Here is a 16143-nt window from a genome sequence, read left to right as displayed (position 1 = left end):
GACCCATCCGGAACATGAGTCACACATTGGGGCAGTTGAGTCGTGAAGTGGCTCTGGATCCAGGCTGGAGCCAGACTGCTGAATCTAAATCCTGGTTCTACCCTTTTATGAGAGCTTGTGCAACAAAGAGGAATAATAATAAGGCATGCCCCATGGGGAGATCACGTAAAGTTCTAGAACAGTGCCTAGCAGAGGGAAGCTGTCCATGTATGTTAACTACTACTGTCCAGTTAGAATGTGAGATCCATGAGGGAAGGGGCTTCATTTTATTCACTGCTCTATCCCTATGCCTAACACATACTAGGTGCTCAATAAATATTTGTTAAATGTTCAATATTGGGGCTTTCTTCTCGCGTGTTTCCCATCTGAGACCCCCATTCCCACCTTAAAGGATCTTAAAAAGGCAACAACAACAAAAACGTTGCCAACCTTTATAAAAAGTCTGTTTCAATTTGGTAATGCTGGACTTGGGTATGAAATCGTCCTCCAGGCTCAGCAAGCAAGAAAAAAGCAACAGCAGCAGACAGAAAGGGGAGAGAGCTGTAGGATTAGAACACGGGGAATTTCTTTTAAATTTTTATTAAGAGGCTGATTTCCTGGAATCCCGATTTTTTTTTTCTTTTAGAGCCAGGCTAATTTCCTTTATCCCTGAACCTACGAGCTTCTGTTAATGGGAATAGCAGTTTGGTACTTAGAAAGGAGATAATATCCATAGACTAAAAATATTATGTCATGTGGCCATTTGCCAGCGACTCAGCAAAGCTTTCTGTAAAACCTGGCATTCTCTTCCCTTTTTAAAGGCTTGTTTAATCAAAGCTGCTCCCTTGATATTCGTTCTTGGAAAACAGAAATTAAATAGGATGAAAAGCAACGGCAGCCCCTCTCTGCTCCAATACTGGCTAAGAAAAGTCCTGAGTAATCAGATCAATTCTGTGAACAAATGCTTGTCAGACAAGCTCTCGAGCGTCCCCGCAGGGAATATTCCTTTACCGTCACCCCAGGTTTCTCTCCTTGCAGCCCCTTGGCGGCAATGTTTTGCTCACGGACACAGAGCTTCGGGGTGGAGAACGATGAGCAGGCTTCCTGCCCCATTCATCCTTTATTGTGCCACCGGTGCGGAGAGAAAAAAGGCTGCGAGGGAGCTGGCCCAGTTTCCTGAAATGTCAGGCTCCCTGGGGAGGGCACGCCACCTCCGGGCCGGCACCCGCCCCCCCCCGCCCCCGCCCCCGCCGCTACAGCTGGAGTCACGGGCGAATAATGATCCAACCTGTGCTGATTTGCAGCCCTCGGTTGCTTTCGGGCCTGCAGTGGAATCAAGCGACAAGAATTCAGCCTCCCAGCTCGTAGGAAGAGAGCAGTCAATTTCCAGGGGCCAAGTTTCCAGGGGGAAGCAGGACCTTTATTCCTCCCAAGTCCGGGGAGTGCCAATGACCCTACCAGCCACTGAGAACATGCCCCCAAGCCCACCCAGAGGGCCCAGACAGGCAGCATCTCTCTACTGGGCCAGGGCAAGTTATAAAGATGACGCCACGGTCCTATTATTTTTCAGTGTAAGCTGAATGTTTTATAAAAGCCTCAATTCCTCTCTTTTCCCCCTATTCCACCCCAAAGCAGCTCAGAGGTGGGAGGTGGGGGACGGGAGTGGGAGGGAAGGGCGCCTAGGAGGAAAAAAACAGCTACCATAAAAAAACCTACTGCAAGCCCTTAACTCAACTGTGCTCTACTTGTGTGTATTATTATCATGAGGGTGAGCTAGGTGGGTTATAGACAAATATTTGTTTTTAAGAAGAGCCACATGTATAAATGCAACATGCTATAGATATGTAAAGGATGCAATCCTTTACTGAGGAAGCTGCAGATCTTCCTGTATTCTGTCAGTCTTCTTCCGTGATCAGCCTGGGTCCTGTTCTTTGATTCAGGCGTCACTAATCTTAAGAACAATGATGCCCTTCTATTTGAGGAAGTATCTCTCCCCGACGTATGAACCATCATCAGTGGTGGTGTATTTGGAGTGGGAATTTTCAAATAGCACTGCTTGTTCCCTTCTCAAGCATTCTCACGAGGACCTGGAGTATAAAGCGTTTTGTAAAGACTTCCAGCGGAGACTCCTGAGTTAGGCAGATGCCTGGGGGCAGTGAATAGTAGGGGTGTGGGTGGGTGGGTGGAAGGCGATGAGCAGAATCCCTTGATTTTCACTGGCATTACCTGGCCCAGGAGAGGGCCTCAGATCCTTCCCTCGCCAGGAAATAGGGGGCTGCTCAGGGGACCTGAAAACTTCCATCCAGTGGGACTGACAGTCATCTGCTGATCACTCTACTCTCAGGAAGACTGCAAGGTGATGCCACTTCTCAGAGCCATGAGCAAGATGGAGGTGGAGAGAGAATTGCTTCCCCTGCTGCCCTCCTGGTAGCCCAGCTGGTAGCAAGGTTATTGCTCTTTTAATTTCATCCTTTGTCTGCCCTGGTGGAGACAAAGCACATTTCACTTTATGCAAAAGTCTTTCCCTAATGGAAAGGCCAAGAGAAAGCCCCTTAATGGAAGAATTGCTGCACTAGATCACTTTGCCTCCAGCTGCGAAACTGATTAACGTCCTTCGAGTCTCCAAGGAAGCTCTGCTGCAGTCACGGTGGCCATTTCCAAGCATGAGGGGCGGGGAGTGTGGGAGTTGGGTGGGAGGGAGTGGGCCCCAGAGAGCCTCCTTCAGGAGGTGGAGAAAGGGCAGGCAGAAATGCCAGTAAATCTAATTATTCACACAGGGACCGTCCTGCGCGTCTCTGTGTCCTGATGCTTTGCCTCTGAGCCTTCTCCATCTGCACCCATCACAGCACAGAAGGTGCACCGGCAGGGGAGCGAATGCTGGGCCCCAGCCACACCGTCCAGCACAGAGGCCACCAGCGACGGGCACCTGTGACCGCAGAGCATCTGCACTGTGGCTGGTCCAAAAGGAGATGAGCTTTAAGTGTAAAATACACGAGTCCGAAGAGATACTATGAAAAAAAGGATGTATAGTATCTCACGAGTCATTTTTATGTTGATTATATGTTGAAATGATAATAGTTTGGATATATGGAGTTCAACTGTATTAAAATGAATTTCACCTGTTTCGTTTTACCTTCTTGATGGGGCTACTAGAACATTTAAAGGCACAGCACTAATTTCTGGCTCACAGTCTAGCTCTATTGGTCAGTGCGGGTCCAAACAATGTACAACCACATGCTTTAGAACTTTCTTTAAAAGGGAGGGAGCAAATACCAGTGGTTTCTGTATTAGCCCCAATTTTGCACCATCTGTGACAAACACAGTTTCACTTTATTAAGCTGGATGAGGGTGGAGGATTTGTTGTAAAAGAGTTGCAGGTTCCGGAGGTGTCCTAGAGCTAATATTTAATTTATCCTTCCTCCTCTAGTCGCTGCCATGAGCAAGGTGACTCCTGGAACCCACCAGGTAAGATGACAGGCACAAACCAAGCCCAGGTGGGTTCCTGCACATGCTTTGGTATTTTATTAAAGTCTGTGCTTGTTTACTCAGGTCAGTGGTTCTCCAATGGCAGAATGCGTCAGAATCACCTGGGAAGTTTGTGGTCCAATTCAGCATTCCGATGCAGAGTCTAGGAATCTGCGTTTTTGAAGCATCCTAGGTATGTTCTCATGCAGGGGCTTGAACACCCAGTGAGAAGCACTCATAAACCAGTGTTCCCAGCCTTTCTGACCAGAACAGTCACCCAAGGTATCTGGCAAATCTGTAGATTCCTGGCCCCATCTCAGACCCACAGAATCCAAAACTCCAAGGGAGAGACCTGGGGAGTGTGGGAAACAGTGTCTTAAAGCCGTAAAATAAGTCAGAGAAAGACACGTAATGGATGACATCACTTAGTGTGGAATCTAAAAAATACAACAAACTAGTGAATATAACAAAAAAGAAGCAGACTCACAGATATAGAGAAGAAACTAGTGGTTACCAGTGGGCAGAGGGAAGAGGGGGCGATTTAGGGGGAGGGAGTTAAGAGGTACAAACTATTAGGTATTAAATAAGCTACAAGGAGATATTGTACAACACGGGGAATGTAGCTGATATTTTATAATAACTCTAAATAGAGTATAACCTTTAAAAATGGTGATTCACTATATTGGACACCTGTAACCTGTAATATTGTACATCAACTATACTTCGATTAAAAAAAAAAAAAGCAGCGGTTCTCAGCCCTGGCAGCACAAGAGATCACTGGGTGGGGTGCTTTAAAAACCTGATGTCTGGGCCACACCCCAGGTCAATCACATCAGACTCTTAGGGTGTGGGACCCAGATCTCTGTGCTTTTGCAAGTTCCTCCGGTGGTTTCAATTTACAGCTAAGGTTGAGAAGCACAGGTTTGGTCAATAGCAAATTAACCCATCTCCTTTCTCCTTGTAGGGAGCAAAATATATCATTTAGTACCACCAAGCGGGCAGAATAAAATGTCTATGTACAAAGGCCGTGGCATGTTACTTCCTGAACTGTTATTACCTTTTGCTAGTCTGAGAAAGGTTCCTTCTAGGTTATGTTCACTGCTCCTGAGGACTGGCTGTTGACTTTCTGTGCAGCTGTCAGTTCCAGCACAGGTGTTAAATACTTCATTAACGATTTCTGCTGCAGTGCCCCCTCCCCAAACAATCCTAAACTCACTGCAGAAGCCACAGTTGCAGCCACCCGGCTCCAGGTTCCAAAGGCCTGCAGCTGCTCTCCGATATCTTTGGATGGCATTACATTTTCTTTTAAGGGAGCAACACCTACTGTATTTGCTCCCCACCTGGGCTGCTTCCCTTCATCTGAAAGGGTAACAACCTGACTTAGGAGGTATTTTTGAAAGGGCCATGACCTTGTTCCTTCTGCCTAATTTTCGAAATATATATTGAAATGGAGATTTAAAAATAAATATTTTTCTTCACAGCCGAGATTCCTTCCACTCTGCCCCCACTGCATCTTGTACAAACTTTATAGTAATGATCTTATTGAATTATCATTATTTGGTGTATGCATGAATGTCTCCCATCCAGACTGTAAACTTCTTGAGGTACAAAGATGTGTCTTATTCGCCTTTGTATCCAAAGCATCTAATAGAAAGCCTGGCACATAGTGGATTCTTGGCAAATGTTGAAATGAATTAAATGTATAAGTGTGGTACTGTGCTTTGGGTTGCTGACTTAATGTCCATCCAGAATCCCTTTTCCCCTGGTCACCACCAAGCAACAGTGGCCATAAGACACAGTTCTGGCCATTGAGAAGTAAGCAGAAGACCCCTGGGTAGGGTTTCCAGGAGGGTCTTGGTTTCCCCACCAAACTGGGGGGGGGGGACAAACTGGGTTGGCCTGCCTCCTTTATCCTGTACCCCATCCTGCTTTCTTTTTCTCTGCTTCTTCCTGCCTGGAACTTAGAGGTAAAGCCTGGAGGTACAGCAGCCATCTTGTAATCATGAGGTTAACAAAGAGAGAACAAAGCCAACATACACTGGATGAAATAGCAGAAAGATAGGAAGAGCCAAGGTTGCTGAGAGTAGCAGCTGTGCCAGCCCTGGACTGCTTGCGTGCCTGCCTCTGGTCTTCTTGTTATGGAAGGAAAACAAATCTCATATCCACCACTGTGGTTAAGTTTTCTGTTACTTTCAGACAAACACATTTGTAAGTTATAGAACAAGTGTGTTATTAATAAGTACGCATTTAAAGCACCTAGTATTGCTCTTAGCAGGTAGTAGGGACCCACTAAGTGTTTGCATGTTAATCACTTATTCATGCAGATAGAATCTTGGATGAACGAACGGGTTGATTGGTTGTTTTTTTGACAGAAGGATTGCCTTCCAATGATAACAAATTATTCCCTAACTTAAGATATGTTCAATAATCTTAAAACAGCTTTGTTGCGAACCCTGTAGAACCATATTCTATTGGTTCTGGAGTTCATTCCCAAAGCTCCCTCCTGTTAGAGAAAGTAGTCCAGTTGAAGCTGCAAATCATGCAGCAAAGGCAGAGACAGCCTCCTGGCGTTGCCGATTCCCCAGGTGTCATAGTTCAAGAATTCTCTTCTCTGTACGGTGGGTTTGCTGGAGTTTTGTCTGCTCCAAGATTAGACAGGTGGCATTAGCTTTGGTTTTTTCCTCTCCAGCCTGGGCTGCCCCGCTGCGTTGGGTACACAAGCTGGGAGCTGTGCACCCACCCATCGGTGGGCAGAGCTGGGAGCTGAGGCATCCTTGCCCAGAGATAAGCTAAGAGGCTTCTTGGCCTGAGTGTTAGTGGTTACAAGAGCTCCACTGGCAGCCCCCTTAAGGAAACTGATTAAAAAGGTGGGGATCAGCAGTCTCAGACTGAACCACGAGGCAATGCTGCAGGACTCAGTCTCCTGCTTTTCTCTGTGGAAATCCTCCTTTTCTTCGGAACTCCTGGGACTGTCTTCTAATTTTCTTTTAAAACTAGGCTCCAAGCAGCTTGTCTTCATCTCTTGAAAAGGAAGTATTAATGCCTGCCTTTGAGGTATACATTTTATGCTTATTTTTAGAATAATATAGCTGGTTTTTTATCACCTTAGAATTTAAAAAATATTGAACAATTTTGATACACCAGCACTGGACTAAGTGGCTTTATGTGTGTTATCTAATACTAACCATCCCCCTACTATGGTAGGTGCTATACTATTATTCTTCCATTTTATAGATGGAGAAATTGAAGCTCAGAGAGATTAAGAACTTGTCCAGGATCACACAGAGCCATGGATCCAATGTGGGGTGTCTGTCCCCAGAAGCCCCTCACCCATTCCAGCCTCCCCAGGGCTCTGTGCCTGGCAGTGGACAGCAGATTCCTCCCACTGCCCCCACCCAGCCCACCCCGCTGAGACTCCAGGCTCCTGTGTCAAAGACCACACAGAAAAGCCCCTCTGCAGTTTAGCAAGGAGACTTACACCGAGGGGTGTGTTTTGCCTTGTGTCTTCTGGATCGAAGGCCTCCACCTGGTAAATGAATCCAGGCTTTGCTCCTTCCACTATGTAGAGGTCTAGACCTATACCGGCATGCAAAGGGGAAAAAAGAAACATTTTATTAAATAAAACAAACGAGGAATTCCCAAACCAGGACAGCCATATCGAGCCAAGCACTGGGGGAAAGAAGAAAGCAGTGATTAAGGCCATGAGTAAGACCACTGACCAGCTTGCATGGGTGGATCCATTTATGGGAATTAAGAAAGAGCTAGGATTGACCAAGCTGGTGTCAAGTCTTTATGTATCTCCCGGGTTGAGAGGTAACTAGGGTACTATTGTTTGCGGGGGAGGGGAGTGATAAGGACAGAGAGGTGGAAAGTAACCCAGTGGGAACCTCCAGTGTGAGTTCCAGATCCACTTTCACGTGCAAATTCCTCCTAAACCGAGCCTAGGTCACCCCTCAAGTGCACTTAGCATCTCAGCAGAAATGAGTCCCTGAAATGAGAGGCCTTATAGTGGAACAGAGAGAATATGGAAAAAAGGAGAGGGAGGGCTACCAAGGTTCAGGAAAGGGACCACACATAGATTCCGTCTACTTCAGAGTTCTCAGCCGGCAGGGTGAAGAGGGAGCAGACAGGGTCACTGGCACCACCAGCCTTGCCCGAGGGACCGCCATGCTCTGTCCTGGCATCTCTTTCTGAGAAGCTTTCTGAGAGATGACTGAGAACGTTAACATTAACTCACTCTTTTGGAGACACTATGCTGAGGACTTATGTTTCCTCCTTTCGTCTTCACAACAGCCCTGTAAAGTAGGTATTGTAGTTATCTCCACTTTACAAACAAGGACACAGGCTCAGAGAATTTGTGAGGTTGTCTCAGCTTCTAAGTAATAGAATCACAATTCAAACCCAGGCCATCTTACATCCAAGCTCCAGCGTACATTTGCTTTGATCACTGCTCAGGCTTTCATTCAAAAAAATATTGACTGAGTTCTCACTATGTACCAAATGCGGATCTACATGTTGGGAGTACAGCCATTCACAAAACACAAAACCCTGCTGTCATGAAGCCTGCATTTTAGTGGGGAGATATAGAAAATAAAATAAATGAATGAAATACATGAATGTTACTGAGCAATGTTACGGAGACGAATCAGGGATAAGGCATGTGGTGAGTTGGGTTACCATGTTAAATAGAGTGCTTCTGGAAGGTTCACTGACATTGGAGTCAAGATTCTTAAAGGAGGAGACAGAGATGCAGGGGAAGGGGCAGAGGAAACGGTGGATGCAAAGATACCGGGGTAGGGCGTGCCTGGGATATTCACAGACGGGTGAGAAGGCCGGGACTGCGGCAGCAGAGGAGTGAAGGGGAGATGTGTTGGAGAGGAGATGGGGTTTGGAAGGGGCTCATCGGATCTGATAGGACCTTAGGGAGACTCTGGTTCTCCTTGTGAGGGAGATGGGAAGTTCTTGCAGGGTTTTAAGCAGAGGAGTGCCTTGATTTAACCGATGTTTAAGAATATCCCTCTGGCTGTCGTAAGAAGAATCAACTAGAGGGGGCAAGGGCAGAGCAGGAGACCGATTAGGTGGCCACTGCCGTGATCCCGGCGAGCCATGCTGGGGTTGCTGGGCAGAGGTTGGATTCTGCATAAACTTAGAAGGTGGCAGGATTTCCTAATGGGTTTGATGTTGGGTGTGAAAGACAGAGGGGAATCAAGGGTAACTGCGAGGTTTTGGCCCATGAAACTGGAAAGATGGAGTTGCCAGTAACTAAAATGGGAAAGATGAGAGAGGCAGATTTGGGCTGGGATGGTGGGGAGGGAGACGGGAGTCAAGAGTGGTTTGGGGGCACATTAAGTCTGAGATGTCAGATTCTAACACCAGTTCCAGTGTGTGTCTAGGGGGGTTCCCACACGACCAAGCAATTCTCCAACACCAGCTGCGTGTCCCACAACTCAACTCGATTCTGACACTGTCTACCCAGAGATAGCGTCAGATTCCACAGCTGCAGGGCTCCATCATACAAGACAGCCCCTGCCCCTTCAGATGCCAATCACACGTCCAGGTGGTCACCTGTGCTTCTGACCAACCGACTCTAGATGGGAGGTTCCCACAACCCCCTCCTCGGGTTCCAATAATTTGCTATAGGGGTTTGCTGTCTAGTGAACACAGGGAAACATTTTACTTACTAGATTATTGGGTTATTATAAAAGGGTATAAGTCAGGATCAGCCAGATGGAAGAGATGCGTAGGGCACAGTATGGGAAAGGGGCAGAGAGTTCCCATGCCCTCCCCAGGCACCCACTCTCCCCAGGTTCCACGTGTTCACTAACCCGGAAGCTCTCTGAGCCCTGTTCTTTTGGGCTTTTATGGAAGCTTCATTGCGTAGGCACGACTGATTAAATCATTGGACATTAGTGACTGAACCCAATTTAACTCAATCTCCAGCCCCTCCCCCCTCTCCACTGTCCAACCTTCTAATCGTATGGTTGGTTTCTCTAGTGGGCAACACCCATCCTTAGGTGGGGTCCAAAAGTCACCTCATTAATGTAAGAAAAAACACCTTTATCACTCATCACTTAGGACATTCCAACGATTTTAGGATCTGTGCCAGGAGGGGACAAAGACAAAAGATATGTTTCTTATTATAAATCACAATATCATGGATGTCCATTAGACATCCAAATGGAGATGTTGGGTAGGACAGTTTTTATCTGAGTCAGGAGTTCAAGGGTGAAGCTGGTGTAGCAGCTTCTTAGTTAATTTGGAACACTACCCTTACATGTGTGTAAAGTGAATGCGTTTCTAGCTTGCCTTGTCCAGAGGACATTAATACGCTAGGTTGATGTTTAGCCATCTTATTTGACTTTTTACTATTAATATGATGTACTAAAGTAGATTTCTTTGAAAAAATAACAAGGTAGTATGTACTGATATAAAATGTGACATTGATAGGTTAATAAAGATGATTGAGTCCAAAAAATAGGAAACAAACAAAAATAACAGTGGACTTGGGAGTTGTCAGCGTATGGATGGCCTTCAAAGCCATGAGCCAGGGAGAGATCACGCAGGATGTTACCCTATGCTCCGGTCCCCTGTATTGTCCCTACCCTGTAGCAGACCCCAAATACACAGTCCCCTCGAGGGGTCAGCATCCATGCGGAGAATGAACCAGTCAGTCAATGGCCGGTATCCAGTGCTAAGCCTGTAAACGGGCTCAGCCCAGTTTCCTCCAGCATGATCCACTTAAGGTCCTTGAGCCCCAGGTTCCTCCCCAGGAGAGGCCCAAGAGAAGCCATGGATGGAAAGGGCTTTGTAAATTATTGGGTGTTACTATTGGGAGTCCTGGGCTGGCGGACGTTTCACTTATTCCCCACTCATTAAGCAGTTGCCTTTTCCAGGGAAACAGCTGCTTGTTTATTTACTTTTCTATTTCACTCTGTCACCCAGCGTCCTGCCTGATGCCACCGTCTGGGCTGCATCGCACACCCCAGTGTGTCTTACCTGTTGCCAAGTTGCCTTGAAACTCAGGCGGCTCATTCACATCTGTTACCTGGACCGTCAGGACCTGCAGGTCAGTGACACCCATGTCATCCTTCACACAAATCTGCAAATCAAATATGTGTGGTCCTGTTTCAAAATCTAGTTGTTCCTTCCCGGTGGTGACAACCTAAAAGCAAATGCACAATTCTTAGTAACCATGTGAAAGAAGATCTGTTTTGTATGCACACATTTTGCAAAGGGATATTACTAGGAAGGAGGCAACCAGCACCCTGGAAACCATCTTTCACTCACTGTCAGGGGAACTGGTTGTTTTGCCTGTGTCTTTCCGACATAAACCCCGTGACACTTCACTAAATGGACTCCTCTGTGGGCTACTGCTCTTCCTAGGAAAGACAAATATTCAGGAGACATCCTAGTTCCATCTACTGGAGATGGAAAGCCCGAAAAATTTAAAACCTGTCACTACTTGGGGTAGGCTCCTAGGCAAGTCCCTTAGCTACCCTGAATACAGTTTGATTTTCTTGTCTTTAAGATGCTGCACTTCCCTGGGATTGCTGTTAAGTTACGTCTTGACTCATCATTCCCCTCTAAGTTTCCCAAGGCCACATCTAAGAATAAACAAGAGAAGGATACATCTGCAGAAATAAGAAATGATATTTACTTACACCAACAGGCTCTTTGGGTTTTTGGTACATTTCCACACATTCTTCCACTGTCAGAAATGTGTCCTGTGCAAGACAAGTGTTTTGGAGTGGAGATGTGGAAGGGGCACCAAGCACCAGGGCCAGAGACATATCACCAGAATCTAGACTGTTGCCAGCAGGAACCCCTGTGGTCCATGGTAGAAGGGCCCTGCTGAGGTTAACTGGAGGCCAGTCTGTGACCTCGCACATCTATATGCACATCCCTGCCACCAGCTTAGCCTGTGGAGCTCCCAGAAGGCCCAGAGCCCTTTGAGATATCAAGGACTAAATTTCATAAATATCTTAATTTATGCTCATAGAAGAACCTTTTGGTTATTAATACAACTGGGGCCAGGCAGGGAGGCATTCAGTATCCTCTACTGAGAAAAGCACTTAGCTCCTATCCAGTTTCCACCACTGGACTTCTTTGTGACCTTGGGAAAGTTACCTGACCTTTCCCTGATTTTGTTTCCACACGACTATCATTAGGTAAATAATTCTCGCCCTAGTTAAACAACTGAAGTATAATACAAGGTATTATAACAAAGAGCTAGACCACGGTACTATGGAAAATCATGGGGAAAAAAGTTCGTTGTGAGATGTGTTTAGTCAAGGAGGACTTCATGGAGGAGGTGGTGGGCACTGTGTGTGACTTTGTACGATCTGGATTGATTATGAGAGGAGAGGATGGCCACAGATGTGAATGAGCACATGCAGTGGAGGGGGCACGTATGGAGGAGGGTTGAGAGGGGAAAACACAGTAATCTTGTCACCACCAATGAACAGGGTCAGCCTGGGCTCCACACAAGTGGAGATGACCTGTCTCTCTGCTTGGCACATGGGAGGTGAGAGGCAGCATAACATAGGAGTCAAGAGTGTAGACTCTGGAGCCAGACTGACTGGCTTCAAAGCTCAGCCTTCCCATTACTTAACCTTTCCGTGCCTCAATTTTACCATCTGTAAAGTGGGGATACTAATGGCATCTGCTTTCTGCAGTTGCTGGGAGGACTCCATGAGCTAATCCATGGAATACTTTGATCCCTGTCTGGTGCTGAGCGAGCACCCAGCAAATGCTGAGTTTTATTATCATTAGATGTCAAAAACTGTTCAGTGAATGTGTATCCACCAGAGCTGCCCCCGTCACAACGGTCCTCTGTGCTTCCTGATTTACACCCTAGCTTCCAGCTACCTAAGCCTGGAGTCCTCTCCTGAACTCCATGCTTGCAGATCCTTCACCCCAATGTTACCTATTGACAGCCTTTCTCCTTGGGGCCTGGCTCTAACACCCTAGAGGAAGAAAATAGAACAGTCAAAAAAAGGTCTAGGGCTTCCCTGGTGGCACAGTGGTTGAGAGGCCGCCTGCCGATGCAGGGGATATGGATTAGTGCCCCGGTCCAGGAAGATCCCACATGCCACAGAGCGGCTGGGCCCGTGAGCCATGGCCGCTGAGCCTGCGCATTGGGAGCCTGTGCTCCGCAAGGGGAGAAGCCACAACAGTGAGAGGCCTGCGTACCATCAAAAAAAAAAGGTCTAAAATGTTATATCTTGGAACCAAAGGAATTAGGTTGCTGCCAACACATGGAAAAGTTGCTTTTGCTGTTGTCTTTACCAGCATTAATTAAATGTTCATGTGCAAGGCTCTGGCCAAGACATTTTGTGGAGTATTTTATTTAATCATCGCAATAACCATAGGTTGGAAAAACTTCCCCCTTTCACACATCAGGAGACCAGAGCAGGGAGGAGAAGGAACTCCGAAGATCACAGCTGGGAGTGGTGGAGTCTCTCTGATGGTGGGCAATCTGGCTGCAGAGTTTTGCTAAAAGACGATAAGTTTAGTTTTAGGTGTGTTAAGTTTGAGGTTGTTCTGGACAAGGCTGACCAAATTTACAAGGTCCACAGAGCTCACGACAGCAGATGAGGACAGAGCGGTGTTAAGCTCAGAGATGGGCCAATGGCAGGGGGGCAAGCGCGGCCGCCATGCAGCCTCAGAGAGCGCCTGCCCTTACAGCTCTCGTGGATGTCCGTTAGTCCCGCCTCCCTGACTCCTCAGAGCTCTCCTTCTTGGTGCTGCTCCAGAGGTGAGCCACATGCGCTGCTGGATGAGGCTTGGATATCCCTCTTGGGAGGCAACAGTGAGGCAGCGCGGCTTGGGGGCGATGAGCAAGTGTTCTTGGGGCCAGCCTGCCTGACCTCAAATCTCAAGTCTGCCACCAGTTAGCTGTGTGAACTTGGGCGAGTTGCTCAACCTCTCTATGCCTCAGTTTCCCCACCTTTAACATGTAAGTAATAATAGCGTACCACTTCATAGCATTGTTATGAGGATTAAATGAACGCGTTCACAAAATGTTTAGGGGAATTCCTGGCATATGGTAAATGCGCCATAGATGTGACTTGTCGTCATCATCATCACCATCAGCGTTATTAATCCACCTAACCCTCCACCCCTGAAGTCTCAGCAGCTCTGTCTAAAAGTAGGGCAGCCTGCCTCTGGCATGACTGGACGTCACCCTCAGAAAGCCCTGCATGACTGAGTCCCAAGGCCAACGGTGACCAGACCTCTGGGCCAGAGACCCCAGAACCTTATGGCTAGGTCACCCTGCAGAGAGGGTCAAGGAGGAGCCAGGTTCTGCCACAGAGATGGCATTGCCGTGTTCTGTGGGAACAGCCCTTGTGAGCAGTTTGGGTTGGAGAATAGCGACTTCTTGCAGGGGATGGTTGATAATACTGGGTAGTTTCTGGAGAGCAGCAACAAATTCTTGAGAACAGCTTCAGGATGTGTGAACCTGTGGCCCATCCTAGTACCGACATGGGGTCCTGGGCAGCTGTTGGCTGTGGTGCCAGGAGGGCACCAGGACTGGGACTGTACACTGAACACGTGACCTAGATCAGTGGAGAGGCTCAGAAATCCTCCATTTCTAGAGGTCAGGAACAGGATGGAACTCCTCCTTGACTGACAGCCCTGCTTGAATCACACATGGAATATGGGAAGGGCAGGTATGATAGCGGAGGATTTGGGGGCTCATGCAAGCAGGAGTAGATGTGCAGGGCAGTGTAGGGGACAGAGCCTGACACTGGGAATGGGAAGACCTGAGTCAAGTTCTTATTTCATCCTTTCTGGCTCTGTGATCTCAGACAAATCAGCAGTTAACCTTGCTGTCTCTTTGTGATGTTATTTCTAGAATAGGGATTTGCAATTTTAATAGTGATAATATCAGTTTTAGTAGTAACAATTAAGAGACCAGGATGTGGACGTGCTTTTTTTTTTTTTAAACAGCCCTCATTTTTTAAATTAATGTTTATGTATGTATGTATGTGTGTATGTATTTGGCTGTGTCAGGTTTTAGTTGTGGCATGCGAGATCTTTCACTGTAGCACACGGGCTCTTCATTGCAGCGCATGGTCTTCTCTCTAGTTGTGGTGTGTGGGCTCCAGAGCATGCAGGCTCAGTAGCTGCAGCACGTGGGCTCTCTAGTTGTGGCACAGGCTCTAGAGCGCACAGGCTCAGTAGTTGTGACGTGTGGGCTTAGTTGCCCTGTGACATGTGGGATATTAGTTCCCCGACCAGGGATCAAACCCAAGTCCCCTGCATTGGAAGGTGGCTTCTTAACCACTGGACCACAAGGGAAGCCACTGAACGTGCTTTAGAACATCTGAAAATCTGAAATAGCTTGGTCATCCTCATCATTAAAGGCTATAGACTATGAGAGGCTGAGAATGAGGGCTCTCAAGTGGAAATAACCCAAATATCTGTCAACTGATGAACAAATAGACAAAATGTAGTATATCCATTCAGTGGAATATTATTCAGCCATTAAAAGGACTGAAGTACTGATCCGTGCTACAACATGTGTGACCTTTGAAATTTTATGCTTAAGTGAAAAGAAGCCAGTCATTAAAAACCAAATACAATATGATTCCATTCATATGAAGGGGTTCAGAATAGGTAAATCCATTAAGACAGAAAGTAGTTCAGTGGTTCCCAGGGCCTGGGAGGATAGGAGACAGGGGAGCGACTGCTAATGGACTTGGGGTTTTGTTTTGGGGTGATGAAAACATTCTACAATTAGATCGTGGTGATGGTATGTGAATAGAGTAAAAACCACTGACTTGTGTACTTTAGACGGGTGAATTATATGCTATGTGTATTATGTCTCAATAGAGCTGTTTAAAAAAATAATGAGAGCTCTAAAACCAGACTACCTGCCTTCCAGTTTCAGCACAGCAGTAGCTGTACAACCCAGGGCACGTTGTCTCACCTCTCTGTTAAATTTTGCATCATTTCCCCCACCTGTACAAAGGAGATAATCATACAAATAACATCATTGGCTTGTTGTGAATATTACAAGAGTAAACACATGTCAAGCACTTTCCGCAGTGTCCGGTGTATACTACGTGCTCTGAGTGTAAGCAACTGGCAAGGCTTAGAGGCACAGATAAGCAACAGCTGTTAAAGATGAACCGGAAGTCAAGGGAGCAGGTAGATAGGCAGGGAAGTCACAGAAACAGTATGTGGGCCCTGGGAATGTACCCTGGATGGTGAGTTGAAGTCTTCCTGAATGTGTGCTCCTTGCATACCAGAGGGCCCACCCCTGGGGTGCAGAGAATACCAGATGCTGGGTTCTTGCCTTCAAGTCCTGGGCTCCACAGGTCTGCTCTGGGGCCCAGATATGCACACTTTCTGAAAGCTCCCCTAGTGGCTCTAATCATCAGCTGGGTTTAAGAACACCTTATGTATCTCAGAGAGGCAACCGAGCCTAGACCAAGCAGGCCCACTGGGTCCCACCAGAAACCCAGAGCAATGGCAGGTGGGAGCAGGGGCAAAGCTGATGATGACTGTGGGAGGTCCCTACGCCCATTGAGGAATGAGGTAGGCCTGAGGGATAATGCAGTACAAGCGGGTCCAGACACCTAGACCCTAAAGACATCCTTAGAAGGCCTTTGAGGTTACCAGTAGACATGCAATCAGCAGGTTTGTCCTGCCTAAGGAGAAGTGAAAACTTTGGAAAAGACCCAAATGACA

The 16143-nt window shown here is 47.0% G+C and overlaps 1 protein-coding gene across 1 annotated transcript in view; it reads right to left on the bottom strand.

Annotated features, from left to right (window-relative positions):
- Positions 1-16143, bottom strand: part of CDHR3 (cadherin related family member 3) — a gene marked incomplete at both ends in the record, with an annotated part of 68659 nt that overhangs the window by 37558 nt on the left and 14958 nt on the right. Inside the window, 2 exons of the mRNA XM_082661878.1 lie at positions 6923-7020; positions 10441-10606. Of these exons, the coding sequence (XP_082518004.1) occupies positions 6923-7020; positions 10441-10606 (264 nt within the window). The remainder of the gene's footprint in view (positions 1-6922; positions 7021-10440; positions 10607-16143) is intronic.

Source organism: Grampus griseus (genome assembly GCF_964374135.1).
Source record: "Grampus griseus genome assembly, chromosome: 9".
Lineage (NCBI taxonomy): Eukaryota > Metazoa > Chordata > Mammalia > Artiodactyla > Delphinidae > Grampus > Grampus griseus.
Note: the sequence above shows the minus strand (reverse complement) of the source record. Positions and strands in the feature narration are given on the sequence as shown.